General features: G+C 40.1%; 1 protein-coding gene across 2 annotated transcripts; it reads left to right on the top strand.

Annotated features, from left to right (window-relative positions):
* Window positions 1–967: 967 nt before the first annotated feature.
* On the top strand, window positions 968–8,379 carry LOC124283910 (dihydrofolate reductase-like). 2 transcript variants are annotated; one of them, XR_006900433.1, is made up of 4 exons: window positions 968–1,070; window positions 2,840–2,969; window positions 7,454–7,563; window positions 8,170–8,379. XR_006900433.1 is itself a non-coding variant. In XM_046719944.1 (3 exons), exons 1-3 carry the CDS (start codon window positions 5,569–5,571, stop codon window positions 8,243–8,245), a joined length of 297 nt encoding a protein of 98 aa, XP_046575900.1. In that variant the 5' UTR covers window position 5,568; the 3' UTR covers window positions 8,246–8,379. The 2 variants fall into 2 exon arrangements, 1 of the variants encoding a protein (XP_046575900.1); XM_046719944.1 differs by lacking the exons at window positions 968–1,070; window positions 2,840–2,969 and adding an exon at window positions 5,568–5,679.
* Window positions 8,380–11,428: the final 3,049 nt, after the last annotated feature.

Here is an 11,428-nt window from a genome sequence, read left to right as displayed (position 1 = left end):
AGAGGAGGAGAGAGAGAGAGGAGGAGGAGGAGGAGGAGGAGGAGGAGGGAGGAGGAGGAGGAGGAGGAGAGAGGAGAGGAGAGAGGAGGAGAGGAGGAGAGAGGAGGAGAGAGAGAGAGGAGGAGGAGGAGGAGGAGGAGGAGGAGGAGGAGAGGAGGAGGAGGAGGAGAGAGAGGAGGAGGAGGAGGAGGAGAGGAGAGAGGAGAGAGGAGGAGGAGAGAGGAGGAGGAGGAGAGGAGGAGGAGGAGAGAGGAGGAGAGGAGAGGAGAGAGAGAGAGGAGGAGGAGAGAGAGGAGAGGAGGAGAGAGAGGAGGAGAGAGGAGGAGGAGGAGGAGGAGAGAGAGGAGAGAGAGAGGAGGAGGAGGAGGAGAGAGAGAGAGAGGAGGAGGAGAGAGAGAGGAGAGAGAGAGGAGAGAGAGAGAGAGAGAGAGAGAGAGAGAGAGAGAGAGAGAGAGAGAGAGGAGAGAGAGAGAGAGAGAGAGAGAGAGAGAGAGGAGAGAGAGAGAGAGGAGAGAGAGAGAGAGAGAGAGAGAGAGAGAGAGAGAGAGAGAGAGAGAGAGAGAGAGAGAGGAGAGAGAGAGAGAGAGAGAGAGAGAGAGAGAGAGAGAGATGTTGAAGTATAGTTAGTGAGTTTATTTTACGCCACTTTTAGTAATATTCCAGCAATATCACGGCGTGGGACACCAGAAATGGGCTTCATACATTATACCCATGTTGGGAATCGGACCCGGGTCTTCGGCGTGACGAGCGGACGCATTTAACCATTACTTTGTCATTAAATGTTTTTCACGTCATATTTTCCCAGATAAACTGGCATTTTTATAAACGTAGAACAAACTACTTTATTTGTACTGGAATAAATATTTGTTTTCAAAAGAAAGCTCCCAATGGATTGATCAAATGATGGTCTATAAAAACAGTCGAATATCGTTTTAATATGTACGTGTTTGGTACTCTCTGACAGAGAAGAAGAATGTCCACATTCAGGGACGTAAGACGTGGCAGGGATGTAAAACGTCAAGGACGTCGGATCCTAATCAGATTCAGATCGTCATCAGTTCCAGCTTGGAGTAAGTAAAATGTCAAATATTAGAATTGTATTAGAATTGTAGTAAATGTCAAATATTAGAATTGTATTAGAATTGTAGTAAATGTCAAATATTAGAATTGTATTAGAATTGTAGTTAATGTTAAATATTAGAATTGTATTAGAATTGTAGTAAATGTTAAATATTAGAATTGTATTAGAAATGTAGTAAATGTCAAAATGTCAAATATTAGAATCTTGTATTAGTAGAATATTAGTAGTAAATGTCAAATATTAGAATTGTATTAGAATTGTAGTAAATGTCAAATATTAGAATTGTATTAGAATTGTAGTAAATGTCAAATATTAGAATTGTATTAGAATTGTAGTAAATGTCAAATATTAGAATTGTATTAGAATGTAGTAAAATGTCAAAATGTTAAATATTAGAGAATTGCATTAGAATTGTAGTGTCAAATATTAGAATTGTAGTAGTAAATGTTAAAATATTAGAATGTATTAAATGTCAAATTAATAGTAGAATCCAGAATAGAATTAGAATTGTAGTAAATGTTAAATATTAGAATTGTATTAGAATTGTAGTAAATGTATTAAATATTAGAATGTGTAAATGTCAAATATTAGAAATTAGTAGTTAATGTTAAATATTAGAATTGTATTAGAATTGTAGTAAATGTCAAATATTAGAATTGTATTAGAATGTAGTAAATGTCAAATATTAGAATTGTATTAGAATTGTAGTAAATGTCAAATATTAGAATTGTATTATTAGAATTGTAGTAAATGTTAAATATTAGAATTGTGTATTAGAATTGTAGTTAATGTTAAATATTAGAATTGTATTAGAATTGTAGTAAATGTCAAATATTAGAATTGTAAATTAGAATATTAGAATTGTATTAGAATTGTAGTAAATGTTAAATATTAGAATTGTATTAGAATTGTAGTAAATGTCAAAATTAGAATATTAGAATTGTATTAGAATTGTAGTAAATTTCAAATATTAGAATTGTATTAGAATTGTAGTAAAATGTGTATTAAATATCAAAATTGTATTAGAATTGTAGTAAATGTCAAATATTGAAATTGTATTAGAATTGTAGTTAATGTTAAATATTAGAATTGTATTAGAATTGTAGTAAATGTCAAATATTAGAATTGTATTAGAATTGTAGTAAATGTCAAATATTAGAATTGTATTAGAATTGTAGTAAATGTCAAATATTAGAATTGTATTAGAATTGTAGTAAATGTCAAATATTAGAATTGTATTAGAATTGTAGTTAATGTTAAATATTAGAATTGTATTAGAATTGTAGTAAATGTCAAATATTAGAATTGTATTAGAATTGTAGTTAATGTTAAATATTAGAATTGTATTAGAATTGTAGTAAATGTCAAATATTAGAATTGTATTAGAATTGTAGTAAATGTCAAATATTAGAATTGTAGTAAAATGTGAAAATATTAGAGTTACATTAGAATTGTAAGTAAAATGTGCAAACATTAGAATTGTATTAGATTTGTAAGTAAAATGTGCATATATTAGAATTGTAAGTAAAATGTACAAATACTAGATTAAAAGTATAAGATGCAAATATTAAAATTGTAAGTAAAATGTGATAACATTACAATTGTAAGTAAAGTATGCAAATACTAGAATTGTAAGTAAAATGTACAGATATTAGAATTGCAAGTAAAATATGCAAATATTAGATTTCTAAGTAAAATGTGCAAATAATAGAATTGTTAGTAAAATATGCTTTTAATTTGTCCCTATCTATATTTCAGCACCAGCAAGGACCCATTACATCCCATAGTTGTGCCCAGTTTTGAGGAAGCGGTCAAGGTCGCAACGTCACCGGAAGTAAAGAGTCAGGCGGAGTCCATATGGATCATCGGGGGTCAACGTGTGTACGAGGTAGTGTATGGCCGCCGACTCAATGACCACAACAATGAGCGTTGTGGGCGAGCTGGCTAAGGCGCCAGGCTAGTGATCCAGCGAGCATGAAGTGCCTGGATCGAGCCCACCTGTGACCGGGTGTAAAAACCTTGAAGTCAACTTTGTGTGTGAGCAGACTCTTTCAGTGTTGTCACAAGCCCTAGTGTACAGTACACAACCATGTGCACTTGAAAGAAGCCACGAATACGTTGGTATATGACCAGATGGTGTCCACACGAATACGTGCAACACCTAGTTGCGGGTACAGCAACGTGCAGTAAACTTGGACGAAATACTGTGACTACGTGTCCCAGTCCACCCAACTGTGAATGGGTACCTCGTAAGGATGGGAAAGCCACATTAACTCGGTGCGCCTAGTGGCTGCAAGAGTTGTATGTTCCCCAGGGAGTTGAGATTGATAATACATTGTGCCGTTTGAGACTGACATCCAATGATCGAGGGAAAAACAAAGCTCCTTTGAGCAGGTGATCTGGATATTGGCGCTATATAAATATATATAAATAAATAAAACACAAAAACAAAAAACCAATAGCCCTATGACCAACTGTAACCCCTGCGACGATGTTGCTTGGGTTGCTCATAATGTCAGTCTAGATGTCTAGATGCATGTATTCAACGGCTTCCATCGTTTGTCAGTGAAAATTGGTTGGAACTGGTCTTCATCAACCCACGCTTGTCGTAATTAGCGACTAACGAAATCCGGTGGTCAGGCTCGTTGACTTGGCTGACACAAGTCATCATAATCCAATTGCGTACATCGATGCTCATGATGTCAATCACTGGATTGTTTGGTCCGGATTCGATGATTTACAGACTGCCGGTGTGCTATTGGACTGTTGTTGCGTGCGCTGTTAAACAATTAACACTATGAAATGGGACAGTGTGTGTCCCTTAGGTATTGGCCTCTTCTGGTTACGGGGAGGGACATATCAAACACTGCTTTGAACGGTACTCCAGTGAGTGAGTAACCTTTGAACGGTACTCCAGTGAGTGAGTGACACTGCTTTGAACGGTACTCCAGTGAGTGAGAGAGTGACACTGCTTTGAACGGTACTCCAGTGAGTGAGTGTGCGAGTGAGTGACACTGCTTTGAACGGTACTCCAGTGAGTGTGTGAGTGAGTGAGTGACACTGCTTTGAACGGTACTCCAGTGAGTGAGTTTCCAGTGAGTGAGTGAGTGACACTGCTTTGAACGGTACTCCAGTGAGTGAGTGAGTGGGTGACACTGCTTTGAACGGTACTCCAGTGAGTGAGTGTGTGAATGAGTGAGTTACACTGCTTTGAACGGTACTCCAGTGAGTGAGAGAGTGAGTGAGTGACACTGCTTTGAACGGTACCCAGTGAGAGGAGCACGGAGTGAGTGAGTGAGTGAGTGACACTGCTTTGAACGGTACTCCAGTGACTGAGAGAGTGAGTGAGTGACACTGCTATACCCGTGGGTTTTACGATTATGCTAAACGTCTAAGACTGACATCACTTCGGGACTTCGTCCCACACAGTGCAGACACGCCGGGACATAACAGGAGTACTGTTCAAAGCAGTGTTAAACCCAACTCACTCACTCACGCACTCACTGGAGTACCGTTCAAAGCAGTGTTAAACCCAACTCACTCACTCACGCACTCAATGGAGTACCGTTCAAAGCAGTGTTAAACCCAACTCACTCACTCACGCACTCAATCGGAGTACCGTTCAAAGCAGTGTTAAACCTGAGGTAAAATTTAAGGTAACTCGGCAATGTTAGGAGCCATGTTGTGATTGGAACAACTGTAGGACACTCACGCACTCAATGGAGTACCGTTCAAAGCAGTGTTAAACCCAACTCACTCACTCACGCACTCAATGGAGTACCGTTCAAAGCAGTGTTAAACCCAACTCACTCATATCACTCACTCATTCACCCAAGGCGGTGGGGTAGCCTAGTAATTAAAGCGTCCGCTCGTCACGATGAAGACTTGGGTTCGATTCCTTACATTGTCACAGTGTGTGAAGCCTTTTTCTGGCGTCCCCCGCCGTGATGTGCTGGAATGTTGTTAAAAGCGGCATAAAACCATACTCACTCACCCATGGCTCTCTTAGGAGGATTCATTCCTTTCCTTTCGTTACTGGTGAATGTTGCAAGTTACGCCAACAAACATCTGCTGTTAAAATACAGGTATATAGGAATATACTTTGAATACGATGGTCTTACGTACCCTACAGGGGCACAATAACTTGACGGGTCGTCATTAATGGGATACAAAAAGGACGGGTCGGGACGGTTGGTTGGTTTGTTGTTTAACGCCGCTCTGAACAATATTCCAACTACACTCTTCAAAAAAAGAAACGCACAGGCGTGTTCAGCAGTTCATTTTGATATATTTTGACAGCAATCGTCATTAAGACAATTCCTTGAATCCCGTTAAGCATGTCCTGGTTGTTGTGTATTGCGCGCAAACACATCCAAAAATGAGTTTGTAAACGTTTGTCATACAAAATAAAAACGATACATGAAAAGTGCATGCAGAAAACGTTTTCCACGTAATGCACGTGTGATGTGTCGGACACGTGAGTAGAGATGTCGACTATAAAGGGCCAAACCAACTTCATCATTTCATTACCAAATTTACGACATAAACGAAGATATAAAATGCCAGGATTGAATGCTACTAACCGAAAGACCGCCATTGTACGTTTGGAAGCAGGGGAGTACCAGTCTGACATTGCAAGACACTTGAACGTCTACCACTGCACCATATCTCGATTATGACATCGATACAGACCGCCTCCGTGGTGTAGTGGTTAGAGCGTCCGCCCGGAGAGCGGAAGGTCGCGGGTTCGATCCCCGACCGCGTCATACCAAAAGACGTTAAAATAAGGTCATGTTGGTCCCCGCCTGGCGCTCGGCATTAATGGGTACAACAAGGACTGGTCGGCTCGGAGTCAGTATAATGTGTCTGGGTGGGGTATTCATGCTTCACTGCGGCATGGTATCTCAGTGGGCTAGCACTATAAAACCAGCTTCAGTCTGGGCTAGTACAAGCAGCCGCACATACACATACACACGCATGCACGTCGTCATATGAGCGAAATAATCTCAAGTACGACGTTAATCCCAATTTCACCTCACCTCACATCGATACACCCGCTTCAATTAGACCCAAGATCGTCCCAGAAGTGGAAGACCAAGAGTGACCACTCCTGCTCAGGACTGATTCATCCGGGTGTTTCACTTACGTCACCGATTTACCACAGCAACGGACACTGCAGGAAAGATGCCTGGTCTTCGAAGAATATCCGACCAAACCATCAAAACTCGTCTGAGAGAAGTGGGAATTCGAGCATATCGACCACAATTTGGACCTGGACTGACAGGACTACACCGACAACGACGTGTCCAATGGTGCAACAGAGTACAGGCATGGGACATGGAGAACCCAGGGAAGGCGTTTGGTTCAACGATGGATTGCGTCTCCTCCTGCGACGACGAGATGGGAGACGTGTCTATCGACGTCAACACGAACGTTTTGTGCCGAACTGCGTTCGACAGGTGGACAGATTTAGGGGAGAAAGCGTTATGGTGTGGGGAGCCATGTCCTACACGGGTAGATCAGAGCTAGTGGTGGTTCAAGGCAATCTTACATCAAATCGCTACATCGACCAAATCCTGGGACCTGACCTCCTCCCGCTTTTTAACCGCCAGAGGGCGACACACAACTCGTGTAACAGGTGCCTATCGTCACTGTCCATCCCTGGCCTTCCAAATCGCCTGATCTGAACCCGGTCGAGCATCTTTGGGACGAACTTGATTGTAAACGTCGCCATCGTCCTCAGACGTTGCAGGAAGAATGGCGTAGAATTCCCCAAGCAAAGATCCGACGATCCAAGGCGGTGTCGAGCTGTGACGGCTGCAAGGGGTGGTGTCACCAGGTACTGACCTGAACACCCCCTTGTGTCCACACACGTGCAGTGAGTGAACTGAATTGATGCTGATAATGACAACAATACAAATGTTCATTGGTGTGCCGAATTTTCCTCATCTCTGTTCAAGCTTAATCGGCTTATGTACACTTAAATACGTTTAATACAATTCCTTATTTTTGGCGTATGCGTTTCTTATTTTCAAGAGTGTATATGTTGGCGGTCTGTAAATAATCGAATCTGCATTTCGACTAGTGATCAATATCATGAACATCGTTATACGCAATTGGGATACGATGACATGTGTCAACCAAGTCAACGAGCCTGAACACCCGATCCTGTCAGCCCCTTTATGGCTTACTGTTCAATGACCAATTCTAACCTGGATCTTCACGGGTTGCGAAAATCTCATCGGGATGGAGTATACAATGTCTGAATGTCATGAGATATACGTGTTCAACTGCGGTGTATTTTCTCAGTAAGCTTTAAAACAAAAGCGCAAATGTAATAATCGCGATGTCAAATGTTTTTTTTGTTTCCAGGCAGCGATTGCCCATCCGCTGTGCAAGCACATCTATCTTACAAGGATCTACAGGGACTATGATTCCGATGTCTTCTTTCCCTCTTTCGAAGATACATTCACGGAGAGCAGGTAAAACAAGAGGAGGTGAGGTGAGGTGAAATTGGGTTAACGTCGTGCTTGAGAATATTTCGCTCATATGACGACGTGCATGCGTGTGTATGTGTATGTGCGGCTGCTTGTACTAGCCCAGACTTAAGCTGGTTTTATAGTGCTAGCCCACTGAGTTGCCATGCCGCAGTGAAGCATGAATACCCCACTCAGACACATTATACTGACTCCGAGCCGACCAGTCCTTGTTGTACCCATTAATGCCGAGCGCCAAGCAGAGACCAACAAGTACCATATTTTCTCCTCCACAATTATTAGGGAACCTCACCATCATTATTATTACCTTCTAATGTATGCAATTGCTCCGTACACTGAAAACTGTCGCACGCGATGTTGTCGGTGTTTGCCGAACTGGTTTCAATCACAAGTTGTGCGTAGGATATTTGTAAAGAGCACTCCAAGGGACATAACTCTGTGGAGTTCGCTTGAAATAATGTTCGGCCGGTAGAGGGTGCGAGAGTCTATTTAATGCAACGTTGTATAAATTCATTCGAACTTTTTTATTCAATATTGTAATCTAAATATGTAGAAATGGGAGAGTTGTGACGACTGTCTTTCGTTTTTCAGTGACCCGGATGTGGATGGGAAGATGAGAGAGGATAACGGAATTCAGTTCCGGTTTGAAGTTTATGACCGGAAGTGACGACAAACAGCCACATCAGAACCTTGAGTGCAGAAGACCCATACTGAATATTACGTGGAAGATTTTGAATGTCTCCAATCACGTTTCAGTAGTGTATGTTCTAACCATCTGGGAATGGGTTGTTGTCCTTTAAATTTGTGTTGTGTGGTATTTGGTATATTTCCAATATACCCTTTTGATAAAATAAAAAATCGTCATGTATTCTGAGGAGCAAAAGAAACTATTCTTGTCAATGATTTTATCAGATATTCGTTTTCCGTTAAAAATATCTGAAGTCAGCGATGTTATATCTAAAACATGAACTGTGCTGGCGCTCACAGAAATAAAAATATTTCTACACTTTTTAAAATGTAATATAGAACCAAGAAAACACAGGTATTGAAAATTCCCCACACAGACAATTGTTTGACTGATTTTCGTCCCCACAGGCTGATGGGACAATGCACTGAATGACAATTCCCCACACAGGGTACAGGACAATTCCCCACACAGACAATTCCCCACAGGACAATTCCCCACACAGACAATGCCCCAGACAATTCCACAGACAATTCCCCGCACAGACAATTCTCCCCCGTACAGACAATTCCCCACATTTCCCCACAAAATTCCCCACAGGACACCCCCATACACCCCCACACAGACAATTCCCTACAGGAGACAATTCCCCACACAGACAGACAGACAATTTTACACAGACAATTCACAAAACAATAATAGACAATTCCCCACTTTGCCACTGCATGAGCCGAAACAGTTTTATTCATTCATAGATATGATAAGAAGTTACATGCGTTTTGCAGAAAAACATCAGAATCTTTTTTTTCCCCAAAATTATATAAAGAATAGGCATAAATTATTTATAACATTTATGTTTGTTGAAAACGTTATGTTGGCAAAGCTGTGTTGTGATAGAGGAAGTTGCAAGTATGTATCCAGAAACCTATTCCTTATGTCTAGGTAGGCTTTACAATAAAGTAAAACATGCATTTCATCTTCAATTAAATTAAGATTAATGTTTTGGCAAAAAGGACAGAATCTTCAATCATAAAGGACATTGTTATATGTACCAGTCTCAGAACTAAGTTTAAAATTACCATATCCATATTTGGTTAAACAATTTCTTAAATATGGGGCAATACCTAAACTGAGATAACTTCTTAGCATTCAGGAGGGACTTGAAAAGTATATAATTAGAACACTTGGTTGTATTATGTAGAGATGAGTGCCAATCTTGTGAAAGATTATCAGACAATCTCTGCTTAAAAACAGAAATGAAACCATCAATATCTCCTATATCCTGTGACTTCATTTTCAGTAATGTCACAATTTAATGATTTTAGCTCGTCATCCTTAATAAACTCTGAATTGATATCACATTCATACACGTTACCAGAATTCTCAGTTAGAAGCCCTGTGTTCAGGGCACCTTTGCAAGATAAAGATAATCTGCTTGAACAAAGTTTCAACCCGCCACGGTTGTTCTTAATGAATTTCATCTTGAAACCTATAATGTCCCATTGTACACTTTTACTTATATACTACCAGCATGTTTTGATTTTCAATAAATATTCAAAACAATATCATCCTAACAGAGGTGACATTATCCCTTTCATCTCAGTTAAATTCAGTAGTGTGTTAAACTGTTAGATACAGTACAACCAGAAATTATTGAGAATTTAAAGATTGTAATTTTTATATTTTTTTCACTCATTAGTCACGTATTAATGTGAATATTAGAAGAACATAACTCCAGATTCCAAGACAGGTGTACAGTTAGTATTTTGTCAAGTCACCGTGGGCAGCAATGCAGGCTTTAATGCGGCGGGGTATACTACTGATCAAAGAAGTTAGAAAGTCGTGGTCCATGCTGTCCCAATATCGGACCACCTCTTCTTTCATTTCAGCAATATTTGTCAGATTTATTTTATTGACACTTTCCTTCATAAGTCCCCAAACATTTTCTATTGGATTTAGGTCAGGGCTATAGCTTGGCCAATCTAATAATGTCATATTTGGGTCTGAATGCTTTGAACGATGTTTTGGGTTGTCGTCCTGCTGGAAAATCCCAAAATTTCCATAGAACACGTGAGCAGATGGAAGTAAATGTCCCTCGAGAATATCTGTGTACAGCTCACTGTTCATATTCCCTTCAAACACACAGAGGGGCGTTGCCCCTAACAGAGATATGCCACCACGTTAAATTTCGGACTGTACTTTGGGCGCTGATACAAAGGTTTTTCAGTTTGTTTGGTCCAGAATTTCAGTGTATTAGGAAACAGCCACACAAAAATTTCATCTGAGAAAATCACATTGTCCCAGTTAAAAAGTCTATGCTGTAAGCACCAGTTCAACATTCGCTCCTTTTGTTCAGGTTTCATGATCGGTGATGGAAGTCCTAGACTTTTCTGCATGCAGCTCAGTTCTAAATGTCTCCTTACAGACAGCCACAGTTCCTCTGTCAATCATACGTGGAAAGGCGCTATATAAATGGCCTATTATTATTATTATTATTATATCCAGCCTTACGATTTATAAACTCTTTCGTTTGTTTTTAGAAACAAGAATACCAAGCCGCCTCCTGTCACCGACAGTCAATTTTCTGGGCCTACCTGCGCCTCCCTGGTGCTTAATGCCATATCCATTTGCAATATTTTTGAAAACACGATAAACAGTGGACAAAGGGATGCCTGTTCTACTTGAAATCACTTTAGCTGATCTGATGTCCTTGTTATTATACTCTAAAATCAACTTCCTCTTCTCTAAATCATCCATACTGAGGATCACTGAAAATGTCGTCTGCTAGCAAGTAAACAAAGGGGGATAACTCTTCACAAACTAATGAAAAAGGATTAACGGATAATAATTTCTGGTCATACTATAAACATTTGAAATATCATCACCTAAATACTATTTCACTGCTATCACGAGCGGCTGAGGGGATGGTGTAAATCCAGCTATGGTTCATGCAGGTAGCAAAGGCACTGTAAGTCCCCATGGTCCCTAGTATAGTTTAGGCAAACAAGCCTAAATGGCATATATTAATGCCGCTCCATAATACAGGTTCACATTTGTGCATAATGTTGTACATATAGTTGTAGTTATAACAAGTTATCTCTGAATAATAACAATTTTGGATATCAACAATTTATCTTAGTTTTGTTTCGTGGGCAATTGATACAA

Source organism: Haliotis rubra, unplaced genomic scaffold (genome assembly GCF_003918875.1).
Source record: "Haliotis rubra isolate DU_JTF1 unplaced genomic scaffold, ASM391887v1 Scf324, whole genome shotgun sequence".
Classification (NCBI taxonomy): Eukaryota; Metazoa; Mollusca; class Gastropoda; order Lepetellida; family Haliotidae; genus Haliotis; species Haliotis rubra.
This window is presented reverse-complemented; position numbering and strand designations above follow the sequence as displayed.

Bases quoted from the DNA above. Each gene is read 5' to 3' on its own strand.
- LOC124283910 (XM_046719944.1), top strand. From the start codon at position 5,569: ATGTCGACTATAAAGGGCCAAACCAACTTCATCATTTCATTACCAAAT. The intron at 5,680-7,453 runs GTACGTTTGGAA...TTTTGTTTCCAG, and splicing joins CTAACCGAAAGACCGCCATT to GCAGCGATTGCCCATCCGCT. The intron at 7,564-8,169 runs GTAAAACAAGAG...TTCGTTTTTCAG, and splicing joins GATACATTCACGGAGAGCAG to TGACCCGGATGTGGATGGGA.